Below are 27,876 nucleotides of genomic sequence, written 5' to 3' on the forward strand. Positions count from 1 at the left end.
AGGAGAATGCTGTGGGAGACGGTGTCAAAGGCCTTGCTGAAGTCCAGGTAGACCACATCCACAGCCTTTCCCTCATCCACTAGGCGGGTCACCTGGTCATAGAAGGAGATCAGGTTGGTCAAGCAGGACCTGCCCCTCATGAACCCGTGCTGGCTGGGCCTGATCCCCTGGTTGTCCCGCACATGCCTTGTGAGCACCCTCAAGATGAACTGCTCCATCATCTTTCCCGGCACCGAGGTCAGGCTGACAGGCCTGTAGTTCCCCGGATCCTCCTTCCGGCCCTTCTTGTGGATGGGCGTCACATTGGCAAGCCTCCAGTCGTCCGGGACCTCCCCCATCATTAACCCAGTCATAGTCACACACATGTAGCGGGGAACTAGCTACAGCACCATCTACCTCTTCCCCAGCCTGTGATTAGGGTATGCTGGATACCTGAAGGTACTGTGGGAGGAGCCATTGGAAGACAAACAGATATATTACAAGCAGGGATAATTCTCTTCCTGCAGGTTCTTTGCCTCATTTTGTATGCAGGATGGAGGCACAAGCAGTTAGAATGAAGTTTGCCTGCCAACCAAATATATGGCTCTTTTCCATTTTAAGAGACTTATGTTGCAGTCTATGTAACTGTTTATTAATATAAATATTTAATTTATTAATAGAAGCTTTATGTATATGGTTTCATATTAAGACAGAAAAATAATTTATCTGAAAAATTGGCAGGAAAATACATCATCACTATTTGAAAGCCATTCTTTCAGGGTGACTTAGCTTTTCCTTCTGCTATTATGAACTTAGAGTATAAAGTATTTCTCCTTGGTCAATCAAAATGATATTAACTTCCTTTCATTAGTCAGTTTATTTTGAAAAATAAGTATAAAATGAACTTCATCAAAATTTACACAAATATCTTTACTGACAAAATGATGTAATACTCTTGTTCTTTAAGAAAGCACATAACTTGTCTCTCACTCTTTAATGGGGACTTTCCTCCAAATCTCCTCTCTTCTGAAGGTTATTCTTCTGTGAGACATCAGAGATGAAGGATCAGCCAGAATGACTGAATAACTCATTATATTTTTCACAGAATTATATCCTATGGCAAGAGTATAGGTTATAAGGGTCAGCATATTGACATTTGAAATACCACTTGAAGTCAACACCTGTCACATTTTTCAAGATGACTGTGCTACTGATTTCTGTATTCCCCAAAAATCTTAAATACTTGTCAGCAATAGAAGAGAAGACATTTTTTAATTAGATTTGAATAATTAGCACAGTTGACAGGTTGTAGCAAAGACCTCATACATATTACTGAATTATGAGATCCACTGTGGCAGAATACTTTTTAGGATTTGGGGGGAGAATCAAAGAAGTGGAATAAATGTATGAAGGAGGAAAGTTCTGTTTCAGTTTGATTTCCTCCTATGTCCAATATATCTTTTTAATTTAGTTGCTTTTCCAGGCTTAAATTACAAAAGATTCACATCGGACTGGAAAGTGAATTTTTTCCCTTTGGCTTTATTGACCTTGGACATACATTTTGCCCTGCTTAATAAAGGTTGTATTGGAATAAATGCATGCTTTTGTTCAGGTTCCATCCCAGAACTCTAGAAATGGAGACAGCTGCATTCAAAAAAGCATACATCAAGAGAAACGTCAGGAAAAAACAGGTAGATAGCATGAAAAAACAGGTGAGAAATGCATTGTAGGAAGGCCTAGAAGGACTGACATCACCTGATTTGCCTGGCCCACATTAGCACTGCTGCATTGTCAGGTTAGTTGCTCAGATCTTGTCAAGTCTTGAGTTATAACCCTTTGGAACCTAACAGTCATCAGTGTAAACTACCATAGCAGATGAATGAAATCTTTTTGTTGTCTGTGTCTGAGAGTAGATCAGGTCAAATCTGAGCTTTTTTTTTTAAGTGCCACCTCCATTTTATATTAGCATATTCATTTTGCACTGTGTGCTGAATTCATCTCAAGATTTACTGAGGGCAAGGATATTATGATGTACTACAGTTAGCAGTCATGCCTGGTAAGGTTTCTGAGAAGCCATCCTGAAAATGATCTAGTGACTTTTATTTGTCTGCCAAATACCATCCATCCCCATGGAGCAACTAGCAGAGGAGCCACAAGAAACAGGTGGAAGACCATGCCGTGTGAACATATGACAAAAAGATGGAATTTTCTGAAGCTGAGTGCTTCTCTATGGCATGGCGCTTCTATGGTCTTCTGGGAAGAGAGTAGATAAAGGGACCCTGCAGAACTTTGGGCAGTCATGAGATGCTGAATTTACAGAGGTATGTGATGCTTCCTGGAAAAGGAAGCATATCAGGATGATTTTACACAAGATGAGGGGAGATGGTCTTGACAGCTTAATACTGCTTGCCTGCGCTCTGTTGCACATTTCCTCTCTTTACCTTGTCCTGGTTTCATTTGGCCCAATACTGAGCCAACTCAGTTCATGAACTAACTGGAGATCTGTGGCGCTGATTTCCAAGCCGAGTCTCAGACACTTGACAGTCATTTAGGCACAATTCAAAGAGTACATTTCTTTCTCATGGATAAATTCCAACTTTGATATTGGCAGTAGAGTGCCTTTTGTGTGCAGTTCTGTTAAAACCTTCTGGTCTGAAATTTTATCTTATCTAGAAGTCAGGCTGCTAGCTATAAGTTTATCTTATCTGTGTAAACCATATTTGAGAAGTCCTGTTCCTGCCCTCTTCTTTTCCAGAACAAGCTTCTCTTTCCTCCAGAAACATAGGTTAAGAGCAGTGATCATACAGTTGTGCTGTGTGACTGGAGAGAGAATTCTGAACATTTGTTTCTTCTTGCACTTTGGATTTGAACTTGAGTTCCAATAAGGGGTGAGGGAAAGTTTGCCATTATTTGGCTGAATATGTAAAGTGCCTCCAGTACATGCAAAATAGACCTTTTTCAAAAAAGCATTATGTTACATTGCCTACAGTAGATGCATCCACACTGTTATGAGAAAACTGCAGCTGATTTTACGGTGAACAAAGTCTTGCTAGGCTGCTTTAAGAACTTCAGTTTTATTATTAGCAGGGTATCTTCTGATTAACAAGTAAAGCATATCAGAAATTTTTGATGAATCAGCTTTCAATCGTAATGTCAAATTTGAAGCATCCACTAATTAATATTAGTTGATTTAAAGCATTTCACAGTAACATACTTCTCTGTTTATAAGACAAAATATTAAGAAGCGTTAAGTCAAAAAAACCTTTAAAGATCAGAATATTTAATTTTTACTTCATTATTTTGACTTGGATATTACAAAGAAAAATATTTTTGTTCTTATGACATTTTATTTTAAAAGTTAGAACAAAAAAGAAATTAAATCTTTAGGAATATATAATTTCACAAAACATTCACCATTTCCAGTTTTCAGCCTGATCTGGGGTAACTTCTGACAGTTTCTATGAATAGAATTCATTTCTGTGTGTGACACTGCATATGAATTATTATATTTGTATGTTCAGAAACAATTTAACATTTAACTAAGTGACTGTATATCCCTATATTCTTTAGCCTCACAAATGAAAGGTATTCTTTCTAGTGACATAGGTATTTATTTCTAGTTATGGAATCCACCTGACATCCCCCATGGATAAACTTTTCAGTTTGTTCATAGGCAACACCAAGCCAACACTGTGTGTATTCCCCTATTAGCATTTCACATCTCTGTTCTGAGGGAGTAATGGGGATAATGAGGTCTTGGTTCAGTGACAGGGGAGCTGGAATTTCATAGAATCATTAAGGTTGGAAGAGACCTCGAAGATCATCGAGTCCAACCGTCAACCCAACACCACCATGCCCGCTAAACCATGTCCCTAAGCACCACATCTGCATGTCTTTTAAATACGTCCAGGGATGGGGACTCAACCACTTCCCTGGGCAGCCTCTTCCAATGTTTAACCACTCTTTCAGTAAAGAAATTTTTCCTCATGGCCAATCTAAACCTCCCCTGCCGCAACTTGAGGCCATTTCCTCTCGTCCTATCGCTTGTTACTTGGGAGAAGAGACTGACACCCACCTCACTACAACCTCCTTTCAGGTAGTTGTAGAGAGCGATGAGGTCTCCCCTCAGCCTCCTTTTCTCCAGGCTAAACAACCCCAGTTCCCTCAGCCGCTCCTCAGAAGACTTGTTCTCCAGACCCCTCACCAGCCTCGTTGCCCTTCTCTGAACACGTTCTAACACCTCGATGTCCTTCTTGTAGTGAGGGGAATTTGAACTCCTCAGCCTGGTCACATATAAAGGCCATGCAGATGGGAAACATCTATTGGGCTAGATCTGAACTGGTACAGGTGAACAGTTCTGTAATCAATAGCAGTATACAAAAACATAAATGCTGTTATAAGTGCTTGTGGCACTATGATTTTCAGGTTTTGGAAAATGCAAGCCCTTTCAGTTCCTCTGTCTTTGAATAAACTCCTCTACAGTAGAAGAGTAAGACTCGGCTGTAATTGCTGACTACAGCTATAAATACTTACTCTCCCTCCCAAGTGAAGCTGAAGCTGAGGTTCCACAGCAGCTTAAACCAGTGTAACTGCAGGCTGTTGCAGTACTAGCCCCACACCTTCCTGCAGCTCCAGCACTGATCAAACCTTGTGCTGGACTGATTTAGCCTGCTAAGTTGGCAGAAATATAAGCCAATAATAAGAAAAAATCAGAATCATGATATCTAAGTCAATTTTAGTCACTTCTGGAGCCTAAGAGTCTGCTTATAGGCAATTCACAGTTCTCTGGATATTATGAATGTTGTTGCCGGCAATACAAATACTAAAATACAATATAAGCCATTGATTAAATGCAGATCATGTTCTGATCTTTTTAGATCTTAAGGTGCAGCTTCACTAAATGCTACTACTAAAGTCCTGTCCTTCTCCCCTTCCCATCCCGGAACACGTACTCCCACCATGAGCAGTTGCACAGATGCTAGGGAATCAGATCAGCTTGCTGATTTTGCAGGAAGCTAAGCCAAGGGAAAAAAAAATTTAAAAAATTTCATTCAGCAAGCTAATCTGACTCACCATGCCACTATGTAATCTCTTTATACAGTATTCATTTTTCTGCACCTATCACAAGGTTCTCATGTGACTTAAGAGGAGAGCCTGCTGGCAGTGACATACAACCTGAAACTACTAAACTGCTTGCTTACCTGTCTGAAACCAAGTGCAGTGGCACTGTCTTGCACCAGTTGGGCACTTTCTTGGGGAAGTTGTCCATTACTTGGTTACTGATTAACAAGCAACAAGAACAAGAGATGCTTAGATGAACCAGGAGTAACATTAGGTGTAGTCACACTTTTATATATTATTGATTCAGGTTCAGTGTTAGGGTCTCCTTACTTGTTAGGTCAGTCTGTGTAACTCTGTGTTCATATAAAAAGGATACAACTTTTACTTACTTTATAATATATTCTTTTGCCTTATATGGGGAATGTAGGCTCTGCAGCAGAGGCCATTCTTCTGAGATAAAACACCTGCTGACAATAGAAGTCTATTTCCTTTCCTTGAAAACAATGATTAGTGGGGCCAAAAGGCATTTTGCCACTGGGTTATTTAATTATAAAATAGAGAAGCTTGTAGATGGGACAAATTCATTTTGAAATATGTGTTACTTTGATGAATAAATGGGAGAGATAAGAGCCAGGCCCTTTTCAGAGATGCACAGTGACAGGATACATCTTAGAACATGTTAAATTCCAGTTGGATATTAGGAAAACATTTTTCACCATAAGGCTAATCAAAAATTGGAAGAGATTGCCCAGCGAGGTTGTGGAGTCTCCATCCTTGGAGATACTAAAAAAATGGACTGGACATTTAGTCAAGACCATGAACAACCTGCTTTAAGTTGATCCTGGTTTGGATGCGGGATTGGCCCAGATGACCTTCAACGGTCCCCTCCAGCCTATATTATTCTGTGATTATATGCTTCTGTTTTATAAAAGTGGTTGTGTTATTCATATTGTTGAGTTCTAATCTGTTGTCTGTTGAAGTGGGCTTGTGTAACCTTTCAGAGTCATTAAGTATTAAAGAGGCTTTCTGGGGTTTGGAAATGAGACAATAATGAGGAATGAAGGTTGGGAACACAGCCACATTTAACAATATTCAATAAAAGAGATGAGAGTGAAATGTATGATCTCCTGGCTGATGACAGCAATATCTTTTCTTAAGCTTGTTTGTTTGTCTGCAATGTTGTCTGTATTTTTCAAGCAGATTTCTCTCTTTTTTCCTCCTTTTTGTTTGGTGGTACTTCCTTTTGGAGCACTGTTTCCTTCCTCTCACGCTGTCTCACTGCCCTTGTTCTGTATCTGTGCAGTTCCAAACTGGCCCCCTGGCACTGGCTCCTTGTAGTGCTGCTCCCCACACCCTCCCCCTAAACCTTGGTGCTGATGGCTCCCAGGATGCTAATTCTAGGCAAGGATGCCTTCAAAGAGCTCATTACTAACCTGTCAGAACCTACTAATTTCTGTTCCACTCCAAAACTCCTTGGTGTAACAGAAAGTCACAGTCAGATATATGAACTCTCGCTTTATCATAGATATTATCCTTTTTCCATGGCTCCTTAGCGAAGGTTGAATACAGTGTTTTGAACAACATTGGTGTTTAAAGTATTGCTTAATAAAATGACCAGATTGAGAGACAGAAGCACTTAAAATCTTGTGAAGCTCTTTTAGGCTGTATTCAGAGTCAGGCTTTAATGTATCAAATCCTGTTTGTTCATGTTTGGAAGGATATTTTGAAATTACATTAGGAGACTTGATTTTAAAAAATGCCCTGCAATAGCTGTCCGTAAAGAGAAGCAAGAATTCAATTATTTGGTATTTGGAATTAGCATAGTAGTTGCATTCTGACTTTGTGTAATTACACAGTATATTTTGTCTAATTTTATTATGATAAGAGCAAAATTTTAAGAGTGATATTTTTGTCATAAATGGAAGTTTTATGCAGAAACCACTCTGTTTCTGGAATATAGCGCTCTCGTCATTTTGTGTTTGGTTTTTTTCTTTTTAACTTCACTGCAAGCAGCTACAGGACTTCCAGCTTTATTGATGTTGCTCATTCTCCTCCCCTTCTTTCAGAGAGTTGTGAGAAGAATTCCCTTAGTAGTTGGCAGAACCGAACTCCCACTTCTGAAGAGGAAGCAGCAGCTCTTAAACTTCAAGCCATCTGGAGAGGGACCTATGTTAGGAAAGTACTGAACAGCAGGAAACCGGGTGTGTCCTTTAAAAATGCCTTTTAAAAATGTTTCATACTTCACTTTATTCAAATATTTACTTAAAGATTTTGTTACTAATTAATATCTAGTTAAAATGAACTGAAATGCAATAGAATGTTATATTTGAATCTCTGATCTCTTATAAACCTAAGAATAGCGCTCAACCTAACCACTCAATTAGCACATAAGGTACTAAAAAGTAGAGGAAAGACACCCCCACTAGATTTTCGTAGATATTAAACCAGAATTTACATTAATGTAGATTTAGCTCAGAGCTGGACTAAATGGTGGGGGTTTTTTTCTGGAAAGGTAAGGGAAGTTCATACGAGAACCTAAGCATCATAATGGATAATCAGCAAAACACAGCATCGAGGGCTGATACTGTGCTCAAAAGATACTGTGCTGATACTAATCCTTCATTCTTATGTGTATAAATAGAGGAATCTTACATAGCAGTTGAAGACTTGTGTTACATTTCTTATTCAGCAATTCTGTTATCTCAGCTGGAATATTGTGTCCAAGTGCAGTGTCCACAGTCCAAGAAGAAAGATAGGTAACAACTGAGAAATTCTGGGTAGAGTTGTGAAGATGAGGATTAAAGAAGGGCTTTGTACTTGCAGGCTGTTTGTTTGTAATTTAAGAAAGAGAAGATTAAGAATGACTTCACTATAATCTGTCAGTACCCATATGAGAAAAGGAATTTGATAGCAACAAGGTCTTTAGTCTGAGATCTGAAGGGTTAACAAGAAGGTCTTTAGTCTGAGATTCAAAGATTGTGAGTTGAATCCAGACACATTCAAACTAGAAAAAGTGGCATTTATTTTTAAAAGGATAAGGTATTTATTGGAATAAACCAAGATTTGTGTTGTACTACTGAAAACTTTAAAATCAAACAGATACTCATCAAATTGAAAAAGGATTAGTCATTTATATATGATAAAATAGCAATTAATTGTTAACAGGACTGTTACACAGAAAGTTAGATCACAACAATTCCTTCTAGCCTCTCAGTATATGAATGCCTGAGGATTGTAACAAAGAAAACTGCTCCATTGTAGATATATATTCCCTCTTTAGTAAGTCATCCCCTTTCTGCTGGAAGCTCCTTCTTGAATTACCATCATTGCTGGGGTTCTTTCGACTATATATCTACCTGCACCAGATGATGTCTTCAAGCTATCTTTTGTACTTTCATCTCCTCATCAGTAAATCTGGTGCTGCCTCCCTCCCAAACTATCACCTGTAGCCCAATCTTGCTTAAGCTTTCCTACTTAGTAGTCTAGTGCCCTTCTATTTTTGTTTATGAAGTGCCATGTAAATTAGGAATTTCCATAAACTTTCACTAGTATTATTAATCCCTACAAATCCCAGAGCCCAGAAGCTGTTCTTTTAAGTTTAGATTTTAGGTTTTTGTCATTTGAGCACTATGTGAGTATCCCAACTCTTTTCTTCCATTTTCTATAATGGAAGAAAACTTAACTTCTTCATAACTTCTTCTGATTTATCAATACTATGTTACCTTTAATGCTGATATTATCTTTACAGTGCTTTACTGTGGGGTTTTTTTTTCAGTCATACTATTCTTCTCCTCCTTTCCCCCATTAGCTATAATTTTTTATCTCTTACTTGTCATTACAGTAAAGTGTTATTACTCCCCCCCTCTTTTTTTTTAGTTCTCCCCCTCCATTTCTGTCACTAATTGCTTATGCAATAAAGAAGGTTTTCACCTAACTTTAGTCTTGAAAAGTTAGACAACAGGTCTAAACTAGTTGCCTAGTCTTCATCTGTATTCTGTGGATAGAAGTAGACACCTTGAATGACACTCCCCCCCCTTTTTTTTTAGTTCTCCCCCTCCATTTCTGTCACTAATTGCTTATGCAATAAAGAAGGTTTTCACCTAACTTTAGTCTTGAAAAGTTAGACAACAGGTCTAAACTAGTTGCCTAGTCTTCATCTGTATTCTGTGGATAGAAGTAGACACCTTGAATGACAACACATCCTGTCATCTGAGAGGTATCAAACATGGGTGGGATGAATTACCTGCTGGAGCTGCCCAATTCTTTTCTTTTTAGCTACACAGGTTGCCTAGGCACATACCTACCCCTTCATGGTATCTGCAAATAAAAGCTGCCGGGAGCTAAATAGCGTATTCTCCAAGGACAGAGATCACCTCATATCACTACATGTTACAATGAAAGAACTGTAAATCAGAGAAAATATTGATCACATCATTTTTGCAGTTGTAGGAGTGCTGAAAAGTACAAAGGTGATGATGAAGGGAATTTCCTCTGTCAAAGGAGAAATTAGTTTTCAGCTCAGTGAGACTTCTGTAAAATTCCAAATAAAACTAGTGATTCATAAGACAATTTACTTGTGGGAGTTGCATTTTTCACACGTATTTGGCAGGTGTATATTTAGAACAATACAAAAGTTAGATGTTATATTTTCTAAATTATTTTATTATTTCCAGGTACTAAAGAAAACGCTAATGTCAAAGAAACCTTGCAAAAATTGTGGACTGCAATTGAGTTAAATTTTGAACAGTGTGCTGTAATGCTGTTAAGGTAATCATGTAATAATTAAACTATTTTATTGCAGGCAGTACCATAGAATTGCCACAAATTGCTGGTTCACAAAATAAATATGGTAAGAGTGTTACTAGTTTTAAAATTACAAAACTCTGTTGGAAGGGATGAGATAATTTTAGTGAAGATGTGCTATGCTTTATTCTGTGTATCCTACATGAGTAAAACTATAGAAAATCTATTTTTTACGTATGTGTGTTACAGGTTTTTTCCTACAGCTTGAGCTACAATATTACCTTTCTCCTGTATTTATTTGTTTCATAAGTATAAATCTGATACTGATTCCTTAGTTAAACAGCTAACCAGTTGATTTAAAGAAGCATTTTGATTCATGCTATCTGTTAAGGAATCCTGGTTGACATTAGAAAGGAGATAGCTATACTATTTAATTGTACCACAGTTTATATCATCAGAGGATTTGTTTGTAGCACTTGCTTGAAGGAAAGTAGATGTATTTCTAGGTAGATGCTTTCCCTGGTATTTAATTACAGCTTTTGCAAAGATAGCTACTCTAATTTCAGTGGTGTTCCTGAAGTCATTTGCAAGCATGACACTCTTTGGGGATCACATATTTTCATTAAGTTCTTCAAAAATCTCTCTGCAAGTGTTCACACAACTGATCTAGCAGTAGATCAGTTCTGCCAGGGGTGAGGAGTGAGAACTGGCAATAATTACTGGCTGTGGGTATAAATACTCACTCCTTATAACCAGCAATTTGAGGAACACTCATATGGGGTGTAATTTTATTTCACTTTTTAGAGTTTCTAATCCTGTAAAACCTCTGTATGTTGATGGGATCAGGACTTTGCAACCACAGCCTTGTTCCAAATATTAGATCTCAGTTTTATATTTGCAGCATCTCTAAATCAGCAAAGATCAGATGCAGTTTTTAGTCTACCTTCAGACTTTTAAAACTTACAGGACTGATTCTTAGGCATTGTCCCAGGGGGTACATTTGAGTGTTAAAATCATGCTAATGTGATTTTGTTTCATTTTTTTTAACAGCTGGCAGACTTGCATTTAATGTAACAAGCTAGCACCTTGGCCAATAAAGTAACATGCAGGAATTTTGGAAGTTCAGTATTAGGGTAAAAGTTTTCCCATTCTCTAACCCCAGATTTACTGGAGGCCGGAAGCAGTACCATTTTACAACACAAACACCAGTTTAAAATGCCCTAAAACCTCTCAGTCTGTGCTAGGGTTGCCACCTGTTTCTCATTATACATCCCATGTAAGCTCATCTATGTTTGTCCCTAGCATAATTTTCAATGAATTAAAAATTTGAGGTTTCTGAGGGGCTTTTTCTGTCTCTGTGTGTGCTGTTTATCAGTGGTGCAAGGAACCCTTGCAAAGCTTCGTGGACTAAGATTTCAAACTGTTCTGCTTTAAATTACTTCCAGCAATATTTGCATCCACTCTGTGACTCACCTTAATTAAATGTCAAGGGCAGCTATTATCATTGCTAAAAACACGAATGTGGAGCTTGTTTCTGAATTCTGATTACTATATAGGAATAACAGAACATCAGAGTAGCATTGTCCAAATTTTGTAGATGAAACTTTTGCAGTTGAACAACTTGAATACATTCATATTTGACACAGAAGACCGCTATCGCCGAAAATGGATGTTGTGAGGTTTCTTTAGACTATCCCCTTTACGTAAACCATATAAACCAAACCTTTACAGCAATTAAAAGATAGCAAAAAAGATACATTGTTTACTTACTGCAGAAAGCAGGTAGCTAAAGAATAATGCAAGACAGAGGGAGTTGCAGGGAGAAGGATGTCCTTTCCTTCACCTCCATGTAGGCATATTTGCACTCATAATACCCAGAGAAAATCACTGGAAGGAGCCAAAAGATGGAGTGAGACCAGTTATCTTTCTTCTGCCCTTCACCCGACAACCTGTTCACATAACAGTGAATTTTGTATGCTGATCTTCACATTGCTTTGTCCAGAGGAACATTAATTTTTGATACTGCATATGATAAATAAAAATTCATGGTGTCAGTAGGGTGCCAGTGAGGTTAGCTCTAATTTCGCAGAACTTCTTAACACCTGCGAGCTTATTTGCCTAACAAATAACTTCTGAATTTACAGTCTTAGATTCCTTCCTGTGTGAAAGCAATGTCTTTCATCCCATTTTAAATTTATTTGGTTTTGCTTTTATTAATTTCTTGTTCAAAAAAGTTTTAAAAGGAAATAAGGGGGTTTTTAATCTCCTAATGATGCCACAGCTTTAAGATGACAGCTTAATATAAAGAAATGGAAGTTATGCTAACTGATACTTATTTTTAAAAAAAAAAAAAAAAGAAGAAAAGTTTAAAGCCATAACATTTTGGGCTATTGGAAGCAGTTGTGCTCATGGATAGACTGAATGATAGAAATATTTGTATTTAAGTATTGGCCATTACAGGCCATTAGGTCTAAAAGAGCTGATCCCTACCTGATTTATTATTTTTTAAGAGTGAACAGCTACTAGAGTAACACATTTTATATCATTGTTTTACATTCATGCACAAAGCGGTGTTCTTCATGATTAGCATAAGTTAAAGTCAAGATATATGTGCCCTCCTGATTAGATTTAAATATTTATTTTGTTTTCTGCTTTCCAGAGAAATGTTTAAAAGAAACTGTAAGTCAATTGAAAAGTTTCCTTGTTACGAAGATGAATGGTGTAAGATCTCTTTCGCTGACTATGCTGTAACGTATGCCGATCAGCCACCAAATGTGTGGTTTGTGGTTTTCAGGTGAGTTTCATACAGCCCTATATAACTCTTATGGGGAAGTAGTATTGATACACTGTTTTTTCACTAACCTGCTTTAAAAACGTAATTTTACATAAATCTACTTTCCTTAAATTCTAATTATACTTTTACTTTGTGTTACACAAATAATTTTATTTGTGAAAATAATTTTAATATAATTTGAATTTTTTTTTTTAGAGAAATATTTCTTGTTCCATAAGACATGCTTATAGTGCCAAAGGTGCATACCACTATCCCTTCCTGTAAACTTCATGTTGTTGATAATGACACGCTGGACGAAATGCCACATGTCTTTTTCAAAGTGGCACCTCGTGTTTATCCCAAAAATAAGGTAAATGCAAAGAGTCATTGTGAAAAGTATAATTTTTAAAATAATAACAATTGCCCAAATTCTGTGGATATTTTCAGCTGTGTCATAATGTTCTACTTAGAAGTGCGCCCTTATTTATTAGCCAGTTTGAACAGAGACTATCACTGATCTGCTTCTGTGCTAAACCTTTTACAGTGAAGGAATAGCCTTAATTTTCTTTGATATTTTTTACTATCGCGAAATGGAGGAATATCATCCAACTTCCCTGTGCCGTGCTACTCAATAGCAATATGGTTGCTGCTGATGCTGTCCAACTGACAGAACAACCTTCAAGAGTCAGGGGGCCAAACTAAGAATGAGGTTTGAATAGCCTTTTTTAAGTCATGCTTACAATAATTAAATTAACATGCATCTTCAGATGCTAATGATAATTGCAGCATTGATGCCAAATACAGCTTTAGATATGCTCCCCCTCAAAGCCTGTATGTTACCTCAAAAGCATTAGTGTAAATTGCTTCTAAAAAAACCCTATATTGTTAAATAATTTTCACAGCTTCCCCTCCTCCTGCCTTTTTACCTTTAGGCTAAAGAAGACAGTTTGCTCAGTTTTTCCTTGCAAGTTACATGTTCTACACTCTTGATTACTCTCTCCTCTGGCCTCTTTCCAATTGCTGTTGTTTTTTTCTTGTTTATCATGCACAACACTGAGCACAGTAAACTTTGCACCAAGGATTAACTTGTGGCCACACAAATGATGAGTAAGGAACGATTAGTTTACATGTCTTGTGGGCTTTACTTCTGCTTAGATATCTAACTGTGATGCGTGCCCTATTTTGCAACACCGTTGTTAACTCATGTACTTCTGTAACCCTAAGTGCTTTCCTGAAGAACTGAATCCTGTAGTTTATTATTCTTGACTAAATATAGTGTATTTCACTGCTGCTTTTAATGGTATTTTTTCAGGCCATTTCCCTAATTTAAAATAATCTTGAATTCTTATTTTCTTTTCCTCTGAAGTTACAATCCTTCTTAGTTTGTGGTATCGGCTAATTAAACATATGTTCTCCATTCCACCATCTGCATTACTAATAAAAATACTGAAGGGAATCAGGTTCAGGTTAGATCTTTGAAATCTCGCTGATTGCATCCTGCTCTTCCAAAAGGAGCCACGAATATGTGCTTTCTGGATGTGATTGTCCAACAGCCACCCTAGTTTCTTCATTATGACAGCATTTCCTTAGGCTTAGAAGAATGATCAAAGAGACAGTGTCAGGTGTCTCCTTCATTCCCATAGTGTGCTTTCCTATAGAAGGGAGCTTGATTGGTTTGACAGGACTTGGTTTTTGTAGTCATTCTCCTATGTTGAGGGGGTTGCAAGGAGTTAATATTATTAGTTATTTCATGATGTTTTCAGCCATTGGAGTTATGCTGACTGATAATTTTCTAGACACCTTTGTCCAACTAAAAAAAATATAGCATTCCAGTTCTGTAGTCTTCCAGTACCTTACCTGTCCTCCATCAGTTATCAAACATAATTTAAAAGTTTTGTGATTGTTTTAACCTGTTATTTAACCTTCAGACAGTTCAGAAGTTCATCAGACCTAACTAATCCAAAACCTTAATTTATCTATATAATCATTTACTACTACTTTTCCTATTCTGGCCTGCCTCTTACCTCTTTAATATTACCCCAAATATTAACTATTCTAGCCACGTGTTCACAGTTGACCTTTTAGTGAAGACAGATTTACGTTTTAGCCTCTCAGCCTCATCTGTCAATAACAAGGAATTGATGTCAGTTACACTCTAACACTAGGAGTAGTCTTCTTGTCTTTCTTTTGTAACTTGACTTCCAATTTCATCATACTTTTTTTTTTTTCACTAGAGTGAACTTGCCTTATCTAGCGTTTATAGTGAATATTAGCTGAATATGACAGATAAGGACTGCTACTGCTGGAAGAATATGCTTAAAAAAGAAGGGTTGCAGACAAGCTCTTCAAGCTCTCAGAACTACTTTGGGATCCTCAGAGATCGGGCATGGATTCCACCAGACAGGAAAATTCAGTTTGGAATCTGACAGCGGCGAATGGCAGGATGCAAAAAGAAATCTCAGTGGTGAACACTACTTACTGCTTTTCAGGAAAGTGACAGGTTGTGGAAGGAATAATCACAACTTCAGATTTATTTCAGATCTCATCTCAGCATTTGTTCTGCTTAGCAGGATACAACTGTCCAGTTCTGTCTTGTAGGGCAGGTTTTCCATTTCCCTGATTTTACTAATTCTTTCTCAGATCTCCTCCCAGTTAACATATCTTTCTTGAATAAAGATGTCCAAAATTGTAGACAATATTCCAACTAAGATCTTACCAACACTTTGTGCAGTACAGTGGTTTTAATATTGGAAATGCTTTTTTTGCTATGCGCTACCCCACCTGGTACGTTCCATAATAATATTTTTTTTCATGGGTACAGCACGATAGCCTCAGTGATTCTGTCATTAACTAATGAAAATGGCCCTTTTTATTTTTTTCCTCTCCTTCCTTATTGAAGAAGTCCCCACTTAAAGCAGACATTTTTGTTATTATTCTCTAAACATGACTTACATTTTATAATATTAAATGTGGTTAATATCAGTAAAGAGTGATTTTGGTTTAAGAGTATTGTGCAGGTATGCTGTATTTCTCTACTTATTACATTTCTTAATCACTGCTACTGAGTTTCTCAGTAAGAATATAACCTTATACTGTACAATTTAGCTTGTTTTCTTTGTAAATGGTTCGTTAATGTTTCAGTGGACCTGCAAAAGCTATTGAAAGCTCTACTGATGTTTTGACAAGACATTATGCAATTATTATGGAAAACAGAATACAGTGGTATTATTTCAGTGTTACCTTTCTTTTTAACAGTATTTTGTGAAAAATAGTCAGTGATGTAATACATGAAGCAAGAAATTATACAGTATGCCTGAATTCCTAAATGTCAATATTATTACAGAAAAAAAGTCCTTTTTTTTTTTTTAAAAATAAACCTACCAGTTAATTGTTCTGCTTCAAAACTATGAATCAGCAATTTACAATAGAGCTAAAAAGAAATCCCATCAACCGATATTGTTATTCTGCTGCACAAATACTCCTGGAACACATTAAAGTTCATTTCAGAATGATTGACAATAAGGATAAAATCTGCACACTAGCAATAATGTCTGTCACCTTTCTGCAGACATTACAATCTAGATAGAAACTAGCTACTTGCTTTGCATTATTTGGATTTTTTTTGCAGTAAATTTTCTTTTTCCATGGTAATTTTTTTCTACTGGTGGATACAGTTGGTTTTGGGTTGGGGTTTGTTTGTTTTGTTTTTTTTTTTAATTCTCCTCTCTATTATTCACAAGTCTTTTGAACAGATTGTAGAAAATGATAGAGACAAGCATTCCTCAAGCTTCAGCTGACCAATGAAGATAAGAGGTTAAGAAATCATCACTAACAGCATATTTAGTCTAGAAAATAGAAGTCTATTTGAGCAAGGACACTGATCAGTTATTTGTCTTGACTAGTCATAGAAGGACATAAGGAAATCATCTTACTTTACCAAAAAGTTAATTTAGGTGGTATATTAGAAAACAACCCTTTCCGGTTCTAGAGATAGCAAATTGTAACAAGATGTCTAAGTAGGTAATGAAACCTCTCAAAGGTTTTTAAGAAAGAGACGTAAATCTGATGGGGTTGTCTAGATCTATTTACTTATTTCTCAGTAGTGACTGATTACTCTGTCTTCCTACCAGCTGTAAAATTCAGATATTGTGCTTTCTAATTGCTTATAGTATTCAGAAAGTGCCCACTCAAACAATTTTTTAATCTTAAGTCTAAATTTTCTGCATATTTATAGTGAAGATTAAGATTGTAGAACCTTATTGTTATAAACAGGTATACAGCAGAAAGTGTTTTTCTCATGTGCACCATGCTGTCAGAAAGCACTTGAATATCCAGCTAAATCCCTCTCAATTTCCAAGTGTATTTGTTAAGAACAGGGGGGACTTTAACTGTATGCTTAAATAGATATTTAAATTAGTTCTCCTGAATCATAGCTTTGAATGGTTGCTTTTACCTTGTAGTGATTAAAGGTTGTAAAGTGCTTTACAGTTACAAATGCACAAACTGGAATCATGAATCATTTCTTTTACTTTCATTCTAAATATTCAGTAGTCCTGAAGTCACAACCCTGCATTATTGGATGGTCCTGAAATCACAACCCTATTTATTATAAGAATTTTTCAACAAAGCTTTTTTGCTGGTAAATACTTATTTCTTTTAACTGGAATTTAGCAGAAGACTGACAAGAGAGAAAACATTTCAAAGAATTTTCATCTGCACTATGTCTTGGGTGGAACATGGAATTTTAATGTTTGAAATAGCAAGCTGGTAGGGCTAATTTGGAGAATTTGAAGAAGGGACTTAATCCTGAGTTCCCCTGTAACATTGCAATTGGCCACTGCACTCATTATATCCCTCTTTCCTGCCCCTGCCTTTCAAGTAATCACATTCATATTGCCTTCTTTTTTCAAATACAAAATAAAATAAAATTTTGAAACCTTTTAAATTATATTCTGGTTTCCCATATTCCTCTTCTCAGGATTCATAAAGAGCAGATAAATCTGCATCAGGCTTATTAACTGTGTTGCATTTTTTATTAATTTTTATTTGATTTTTCTAATACTAGAAATTTTTTTTCTTAAATCAACATCTTCATAAAATTAGATTAATATCCTGACATTTAATGCTATACTTGAAATGACGTTATTAAAAGTAGGGACAATATTAGTTTAACCTCAGATCTGAAGACAGAATGAATCTGATCTCTGAATTTCCATGCAGCAAATTGCATTCACCCATACTTTCACACTGCGTACAGCATGAAGGGACATTTTTAAGTCTCTGGTTTATCAGTGAATGCAGTTATTTTCATGTTTACATTTTATCTTTATCTAATTTTGCTTTCATATGTGTGAGGACTGCTAGCTTTTGCTAAATGTCTTGTGCGTGAATTGCCAAAATATTAGTTTCCTTATCTTCAGCTGTGGTCGCCTTTGGAGTTCAAAGTATCAGAAGGGACTATCCTGAGTTCCCCTGTAACATTGCAATTGGCCACTGCACTCATTATATCCCTCTTTCCTGCCCCTGCCTTTCAAGTAATCACATTCATATTGCCTTCTTTTTTCAAATACAAAATAAAATAAAATTTTGAAACCTTTTAAATTAAATTCTGGTTTCCCATATTCCTCTTCTCAGGATTCATAAAGAGCAGATAAATCTGCATCAGGCTTATTAACTGTGTTGCATTTTTTATTAATTTTTATTTGATTTTTCTAATACTAGAAATTTTTTTTCTTAAATCAACATCTTCATAAAATTAGATTAATATCCTGACATTTAATGCTATACTTGAAATGACGTTATTAAAAGTAGGGACAATATTAGTTTAACCTCAGATCTGAAGACAGAATGAATCTGATCTCTGAATTTCCATGCAGCAAATTGCATTCACCCATACTTTCACACTGCGTACAGCATGAAGGGACATTTTTAAGTCTCTGGTTTATCAGTGAATGCAGTTATTTTCATGTTTACATTTTATCTTTATCTAATTTTGCTTTCATATGTGTGAGGACTGCTAGCTTTTGCTAAATGTCTTGTGCGTGAATTGCCAAAATATTAGTTTCCTTATCTTCAGCTGTGGTCGCCTTTGGAGTTCAAAGTATCTATAATCTCAAAATTGTTGCGCAGTTTTCAAATACATCAACACTTTGCAATACATCTCTTTCTTACATCTGGCATACAAGACAGATGCTTCCCAGCAATAGTAGAGTATAGGTTTAATGTGGTTGTCTCAGAGCTTGGAGTGAAGGTTCTTGGCTTATGCAGTCTTTAACTCTTTCTTCGTTATTTCTACTACTACTACTATCACCACCACCACATATAGTTTTGGTAAGATATCAAGAGAGAAAAAATATTTTGTACCAAATGAAAAGACTTTGATTGATACTATTGGTTTTACAAGAAAAAAATGGTAATATTACAGAACCCAAAGATGTATAGATGTGTTTTAACTGGGAGATATTTGTGTAGTAGTATGATGTACAAAGCAAGAAAATACATTGAATAAATGTGTTTTGCTGAACTTTAGTCATGTTATAAGAAGACTTTTCAGAATAGAGTAGTCATAGAGTGCATTTTGTGTAGTGTTATTTCCAAGTAAAAATGACTTGTTTTCTCCTTTCAGAAAGGATACACATTCATGGCCGAAGCACATACTGGTGACCTTCCTGTGGCAGCTGGAAGATGGAGGCTCCGGCTCATTGGTTCTCATAGTCCACTCCCATTCCTCTCTCGTGAGACTGTAAATAATGTGTATTCTACTAAAGAAATTAAAGACTATTACATACCCAATGACAGGCATGTAATGTTCAGGTAAATACTGAGAGAAGAATGATTAAATTCTGCTTTTTATATGGACCATCCCTGACAGAAAAGCATGTTCTTTCCTCTTTCTTAGAAGAAGAAAGTATTAAAGCAAATATCTGAATTTTATGGACTGTCAATGTTCAATACCCAATTTAACATTTCATTTATGAAGGTGTTATTTTCTGAAATATTGCCACTGCTTAATGAAGAACAGGTATGAAGTACACAGACTGTAACTTTAAAATCCTAATAACAGTATTTTGCATTTCTGTAGGCTCAATCTTGAAATCTTATCCATAAGTCAATTACTGAAATTCTGTAGTATTTTTGGGGATTAAATATGTATTAAAATTGAGATTTTGCAGGTGAGGAGGAGACATAAAGTTTGGTATATTTTTTCAGCTATTCAGGTAAAGTTTTAAATAAAATCCAGAAATACAACAATTTCTTTTCTGATATATCAGACCAATTTTCATCTTGCAGTGTTGGCAAAAAAATGTATTCACATTTTATTTTACCATGCAGATTCTTTTAGGACAACATATTTAATAAAAACACGATTATTTAATTTTTATTAATCCTTTTTTAATTTATTAAAGTTTATTAAAATCAGTTTATTCTAGCTGAGTTTGAGTTCAAAACCGACCCTGACTAAATTACTATGCTTAAGTTTTTACACAAAGGACTACACACTGCACTAAAACAGGCCCCATGCTTAGAGCTGATTACATGTATATATTTTGAAGGATAATTCTACAACATTTTGCCTTGATTCCTGACAATTTGTATCACTATTTCAAATCAATATATTATTCTTGGGATAGAGGTCTATTCAACAAGAGGAATCAGGTTCAATATAAATGAAGAAAACATGTAATGGAAATGTAACAATTGCAATCAAATTCTGTAGACTCTCTCTTCCTTGATGAGGTTTTTTTTCTTTTTTCCCCTCTGATGTCGACAATCTTTAAAAAATTTTATTCTAAAATACTTGTATATTTTTTACTCCAAATGTGCTGAATTCAGGGTGGTGGTGGTGGTGGCGTGTATTTGCTTGCTTGCTGAGATTAGTCTAACAATTTGAATTTATGGACAAAAAGCAAGTAATATATAAAGTTATGAGTCACAACAAAAATATTATTTAAATTTCATCCTAAGACTCTAATTCTACAATCTTTTAATTCCACAGTCTTTTGAGTTGACCATAGTAGCAGCTGCTATCAAATGAGATAGCTCTACCCTTTTGAAAGCACATCTTTTTTTTCTTTTGCTGGGTTACTTTTTAATTGAAACAATTCCCTCCTCCGGCTAACCATGTTTTTCAACAAATACTAGTACAGCAGGAGTGAAAATGTATATCTGGACATTTGCTAGGGCAGTGAAAAAAAGAAATGGCAAGACCACCCTTTTTTGCAGCAGCAGCACTTACTTTGATCATGGATTGACTGCACTAAACTTCACCACAGGAAGCTTAGCCCATCAGATTGCAGGAAAGCAATTGACTACAAACTCAATTTTAAGTGTTCGCTTCCAGATCAGCACAATGTTCAGGTACTTGCAGAAAAAGAATGATGTGGTATAGTTGGTTATATCGCTATAATTTTTTTCTTCCTCTTTAGGTATTCAGTAAAAGTCACAGCGTCACATATTGCTACAGTGCAGGTACAAACCTCTAAATCGGATGTGTTCATTAAACTACAAGTCCTAGATAATGAGGAAGAAATTGTGAGTGTCACTGGAAAGGGCCATGCAGTCATCCCTGCTTTTAATTTCTTGAGTAATGAAACGCTTTTGAGTTCCCACCGTAAGTATTGTATTCTGTATTTGATAATTTTATTCGCTGAGGGATATACAGTAACTTTACGTAATCACAGAAAATATTATTTTTTCCTAATTTTACCATGATTTCCATAATCGCTTTATGATTAAGTGAAATCAGCTACATTTTTGAGCAATGAACAGGAGTCCTTGGTCCTCAGCAATGAGGAAAGGTACCAAAAGGATTGATTGAAATAAGGTGTCCAGCCTTATTTTCTTCCTCTGCCTTCTAGTCTTGTTTTGTAACTGTATTGGGTCTGGCTGAGATAGAGTTAATTTTCCCCATAGCAGCCCTCATAGTGCTGTGCTTTGTATTGGTAGCTAGGAAGGTGTTGATAACACACCAGTGTTTTGGCTACTGCTGAGCAGTGCTTGCACAGCATCAAGGCTGTCTCTCCAACATTCCCCCCCTCACCCAGTAGGCTGGGGGTGGGCAAGATCTTGGGAGGGGACATAGCCAGGACAGCTGACCCAAACTGACCAAAGGGATATTCCATACCATATGACGTCTGCTCAGCAATAAAAGCTAAGAGAAAGGAGGAGGAGGGGCATTCGTTATTATGACATTTGTCTTCCAGAGCAATGTTTTCCTTTGCTTCCATGCGCGGCCTTTGCTTTTGCTTTATTAAACTGCCTTTATCTTGACCCACGAGGTTTTTTTCCATCTTATTTTCTCCCCTCCCTGTCCTGCTGAGGAGGGGAGTGGCTTGATGAGCACCTGCCCTCCAGCCAAGGTCAACCCACCACAGTAACTGAGTAAAGACTTGTGTGGGTAATTGAATTAGCTTCTCAGTTCTGAAAATTTTATGCATATGCTTGTCCTTGAGAATTGAAATATGTTTTATTTTCAAGATCTTGCCTTTATTTGTTTGATTTTAAAGTTAAAAAAATTTTGGCTGTTTGGAAACTGATGCCCAGACCATGGGACATAGTAGATAATTCACAGATTACACTGAGCCTTATGGTTTAAATGCACCATCCTGAGGATCACTCCTTTTAGCAGAAGTACACGTTTTATTGACTTCTCATCCATCATATGAGCCCCAGAGTACAAGGCAAAAGACTCTTGAATAATTATATAGTATTTATCCCTAAGAAAAACTCTCCATTTTTGACTCTACCTCTGCTACAGGTTCACACTTATGTTCATGGAAATAGAAGACACTGAAGGAAGAGCTACTTGCCCCAGACTTGGAAAGCTCACAAATGCCCATTATGCTATTGCCAGTTCTTTATGATAGCAACTGAAATACTGAGAAAAAGTTATCCCTTATAGGAATACTTGAATTTAAACAAAATTTCTTTTGAGAACACAATTTATTTGAAAGTTACAGCAAACACCTCACTCATATTTGGCTGAACAGTTGAATTTAAGAAGTTTATTTGCTCAAAATTATTTTTCTTTTTTTTAATTTTTTAAAAATTTTATTGCTATTCATTACATTGCAGTCTTGTCAGCTCAGCTCTTGTTAAAGGTGAGAACCAGTGTGTGTTCAAAGGTCATCTTTCATAAGTATGCTAAAATTCATGTATTTTCTCAAAGTACTTTGAAACTAGTGATTGTACCAAACAAAAGTCAGCTGGCATCAGTTAAAACTGACTCTCTGTAATCCAGCAAACTAACTCTCTGAATCTACTGCATGCCCAAGCCTGGCAGCATATAAATAAAGGGGCAGGGAGGTAAAGAAAATGAAGCCAAACTCTTTTCAGTGGCACCCAGTGACAAGACAAGAAGCAATGGGCACAAACTGAAATGTAGAAAATACAATTTAAGCATTGGAAAAGGTGATTTGGAGGGGGGGTTGTTTGTTTTTGGGTTTTGTTTTGTTTCATTTTTACTCTCAGGATGTCAAACATTGGAACAGGTTGCCCAGAGAGGTTTTGGAGTTTTCATCCTTGGAGATAATCAAAACCCAACTGGACATGGCCGTGAGCAACCTGCCCTAGCTGACCCTGCTTTTAGCAATGGGGTTGAACTAAATGATCTCCAGAGGTGTCTTCCAGCCTCTGCCAGGACCACTCAGCCTCCTGTGATCCTGTCATATCAGCTAGTGGTTATGGCTTACAGGGTTTTTTTTTCTTAATGATACACAAAGAATCCAGTTGCCTTGGATGTGCTGTCCAACTAAACAGGTATTCATTTACAACCGGACTTAATAAAGAGAGCCTTCAGCTTGAGATTGTGGCAATGCTCTGCCGTCATCCCCCTCTCAGGTAGCGAGATAACCTTCTGCACACTCTAGAGGGCAGAGTTAGGTTATCCGGACATCCTCTTATGTGCTTCACTTCCAGGCTTTCGAAGTCAGAGTTCTGCCAAACTCCGTATTCAAGAGCTACAGTCAGACAACACCATCTGTTTGTTACTGGCATTTTTATTGTTTGATAACATTAGGGCTGGGCTACTAAAGAAGCTAAAACACAACTGGAATGAAAATTTTGTCATCTGAAAGTACACTCAGCCAGTTGATTGGCATTTGATTTTGAAGTGGTGTTTAATTTTACTGTTCAGAATCAGTAAATACAGCTTAATGAGGTACATAATTCTTAGGCATATTTTCAACAATTGTCCCTGTAGTGCTCAGGTCATTTTTAACAAAAATGAAGTACCTTCTACCTGCTTCTGCTACACTTATATGTAATAGATTTTAGATGCTGCTGCTGCGCCGCCTTAACTTCTTTCATGATCTCCATTTGTTTCCCTGTTTTCTATACACTTCACTTCCTAATCAAGCTATTTCCATTTTATTTGTAAGATCGTATACTATTTTGGTTTTTTTTCATTGTATCTATGGGTTTCATTTTGAAAATGTATATTCTTCATAAGCATTACAAGTTTGCTTAAATAAAGCAGCTGTTTATAAGCAAACAAGTCAGCTACTATACTCTCCATGGACACCACTATACATCAATGTTGTAAGATATTAAAGTCTTCAGTCCTTTTATGAAGATTTTAAAACAATAAATCTTCTGTAAATCAATCAGTTTCTGCCTGTTTGAGCATATTCAGAACCTGAGGCAAAGACAAATTGTTCAAATACTGGATTATTGCATCACTAAAGCCCAAAATAGCATCATATTTCATGTGCTCACCTCCACTACTTTGAACTGTGTCGTTTTCTAACATGATCCTTTAGAAAAATGTTTTATCTAAATTTCCAATGCTGTGTGGGAAAAATAACTAATTTAATCATGTTTATGAAACATTTTGATTTCTGTCTCAACTGCACGTTGTTATTATCAGAAATGTAAAATTAAATACTATGGAGACCATGCTCTTAAAGTGTAATTCATCAGTTGACAATGTTGTGGTTTTAAAGGAAGTCATGGAGAAGCTGTCATGATTCTGTGACTGAGTCGCCAAGATAATCAGTAGCTATTTTTGGTTACTGTTTTTGGAATGTGGGAACGGATTAGTAAATTTAACGGTAGACTGGTGGAAATAGAAGCAGGAAAGCTATAAGATAGCTCAGATTAGGGTAAACATCACAAATACTTGAAATAAATCGCCACGTTACCCTCAGTAAAGTGAAGAAGAAACTTTCTTTCAGGAAACTGGCTTGTTGGCAAAGATCATAGTCTGAAGACTGAAATAAGTTAAAAGGCACAATCAGGTGAAAGAGAAGAGAAATGGGTTCCAACAGATGCTGGAAGGGAGAGGATGGGGCAGAATAACTAAGAGGGACATTTTGTCTTTGCCAGACTAGCAGGGGACATAGGTGAGAAGAACTTTTCAAAATACCCTCAGAATCAGACACACATTAGGCTTTTATGTCTTATTCTTATGTGCTGTGATACAAATAATTTCTGCTAATTTAAAATTATTTTAATCTGTTGTGAATCATTCAATGAAATATCTGTTGTATTAACCTGATTGAAAATAGGAAGGTTGTCATATCAGGTTTCTATTCAGCAGTGGAGCCAGTGAATTCTAACTGGAAAAAGTGGTGATGAAAGGTACTTTATTTCAAAGGGAATTTAAAAGAGTTTCTAGACCTGGCAAACTGACTGTAAAAAAAGTGTTATGATTTTAGACGGTATTTGAAGGTGAAATGAATATTCTGATGCCATTTAAGTGTGTGTGAGTGTATAGAGAGCTGTCATTTGGAAGGACCGACTGTGAAGTTGTCACTGTTTGTTGTTTTTTTACTATTACTATCATTTTTACAATACTAGACCAAGTGGCCTTAACGTTGAAGTTCTTTTCCTATCTATATGCAGCCTGTATATCACAAAGACGACATTTGGTGTAAGTGTTCCAGATCTTTCAGAGCATCCAAACTAAATGAAAAGATTATGAAATGTACTCAGTATAACCAATATGACAGTATCATATTACCCAACCTGCTGAGTGTCTGTAGGTGCAATTTATGGCATTGTAAAAGCATGTTTCTTTGCTGTTGTCAAAAGTTTTAGGAAATTATGGCCTGTACAATAAAATGTAGGAACCTCCATAAATACTGATGCCAAGTTCAGGTGGGGATTCGTACAAATCGACGTTCAATACAAGATTCATACTGCCAGTATCTAGCTGTTCTCTAAAAAAGTGTGTTTTCACAGAATAGAAATAATCAGAAACCACTGCTATACCATCAGCACCAAACTTGTTAGTTAAGCAAGACACAGTCCTCACATTTGAGACCTATTCAGTATCACGCATGTTCTGCCTCATAGAATTGATCGCTGTGTTGACAGAAGTATTCTTAAGTGAAATTATTGTGCAAGCATCACCAATAAAACATTATCCCCCTTTCCCACCCACAATCTGTTAATTCATCTCCAGCCACAGCTGTTTTATAAATGTCTTTTATAGCTCAAAAACTATATTCAATCAATTGATTTTGAATATATTTACCTCTCCTGAGATGTAGCAGATGACTTGGACCTTGAACACTCGCTTGGCCATAAAGGAGTTATATACTGACATGTTGCAAGCACAACTTGTTTTGTTGATACAAGCACAGTAGTCCTGTAGCACAGATGGACGCCTGAAGGCTCCTAATCCTTTTATTTTCCGTAGTAGCAGCCAGTCCTGTAGCACAGATGGGACACCTGAACGCTCCTAATCCTTTTATTTTCCATAGTAGCAGCCTGATACAATCCAGTCTCAAAGTATCAAAATCTCATTCAGATACTTGTTTGAATCTGGAACCACGGTAGGTACTAGTTCCTTCTAGGCAGATCTTTGCTTAGGAAAACCACGAGTGAATATTTATGTATGCAGTAAGAAAAGAAATTTGGTGTCACACCACCACCTGGTGACCATTGCTAGAACTATTATTTTGGTTGTGTATGATTTTTTTGAAACTTCCAAGTCATCTTTCCAGCAAGGGCAGAATGAGTCTTATGGAGGATTCCACCATTCTGAGCTGAGTTATCTTCATGGCAGGATCATCCTCTGGGCAAACCATTACAGAATTCTCCAATACTTATGCTCTTCAAGTTTAGGAGAGAGAGAAGAGGAGGATAATGAGGCATTCATGAAAGCTAATTGTAGCCTAAAGAATACAACCTCCCTTGAAACCCACCTACCTTGACAGGTAGAGGTAGGCTCCTTCAGAGGGCACTGCACAGCTCCTAAAGTCCAGAAATCAGACCTCCTGGAGAGGAGCTCACCTCTCTGTTGACTACACGAAGGAGTACATTTAGTTGGCCTCACTGCTTTAAAGCTACCTTTTTGTAGACTATTTGCACTGCTCCTTGATAACAGTGCTCAGGCAGGCATTGAAGATCCTTCCTGATGAGAAACTTTCATGCAAATATTGCAAATGGTACCCTAAAGGCAAGTTACCCAGTTGGAAAATACCTGTATGTAGTTATTCTTCCATTTGGAATCCAAATTGTTTTTTTGCAGCAGGTTTTCACGCAGATGTAAAAGAACATGCAAGACTCTGGTCTCTGGATAATCTCTCTCTCTCTTCAGCCAAATGCACTTCTGTTGAGTGAAAGCCTCATGATTTTGGTTCCCTCTGATGAAAGACTTGATAATCTAACCATGATGAGTTATGTCTCCTCTCACCTTCACAGAATGGGAAGCTAACTGATACCTGGAAAGCTCAGCAGGCTCTATTTGAGTGAGAAACTATTCCACAGATACAGGCTTGCTTAGGCATATCTTTTACAAAACAACACTCAGAGTTGCATCACTCTAAAAAAATGGTTTAGAAGAAAGTATTGTCTTCCTTCAAGTCTCTCTCACAGGCCTTCTTACCACAGGGACAGCAACAGGGATAGTGATCTTGAGCTCAGGTGCTAAAGATTCTGAATGTCATGCAGAAGAGCAACTCATAGCTCGCGATGAGGAGTTTGAGACATCTAGAAGAAAGCATCTCTGCAAGGTCTTCTTTTCATTTCCTGACTTCTACTGATTTTCTTCGGAAAAAGGAAGCACTGCCTTATGCAGAGGAAAGATGTGGTAGCGAGTGTTCTGTGGCATTTGACTTCCATAAGAAACAATATTTCCTGGCTCCCTTTGAGTTTCTAGTAGCACACTTAACCTTTTATTTGGCATTTATACACTGACACACCACCTGTAAAATTTGCTGAATCTGGTCTAATAGTCCTGTCAACTCCTGTGAACTTCCCTGGATGTTTTGTCAACACACATGAAACAACACACATGAAACTCTGTGCATTTTTATTTTGAAGCGTTGCACTGATACAGTATCATCCTTTGCTTCTACAATAAACCTTGGGAA

General features: G+C 36.8%; 1 protein-coding gene across 1 annotated transcript in view; it reads left to right on the forward strand.

The window, feature by feature from the left end:
- The window catches only part of ADGB (androglobin), a 149,397-nt gene that overhangs the window by 90,622 nt on the left and 30,899 nt on the right, over positions 1-27,876 (forward strand). The window contains 6 exon segments of the mRNA XM_009281545.1: positions 7,107-7,241; positions 9,714-9,807; positions 12,443-12,577; positions 12,773-12,926; positions 19,182-19,369; positions 20,983-21,167. Coding sequence (XP_009279820.1) covers positions 7,107-7,241; positions 9,714-9,807; positions 12,443-12,577; positions 12,773-12,926; positions 19,182-19,369; positions 20,983-21,167 — 891 coding nt within the window.

Source organism: Aptenodytes forsteri, unplaced genomic scaffold (assembly GCF_000699145.1).
Source record: "Aptenodytes forsteri isolate BGI_AS27 unplaced genomic scaffold, ASM69914v1 Scaffold82, whole genome shotgun sequence".
NCBI lineage: Eukaryota > Metazoa > Chordata > Aves > Sphenisciformes > Spheniscidae > Aptenodytes > Aptenodytes forsteri.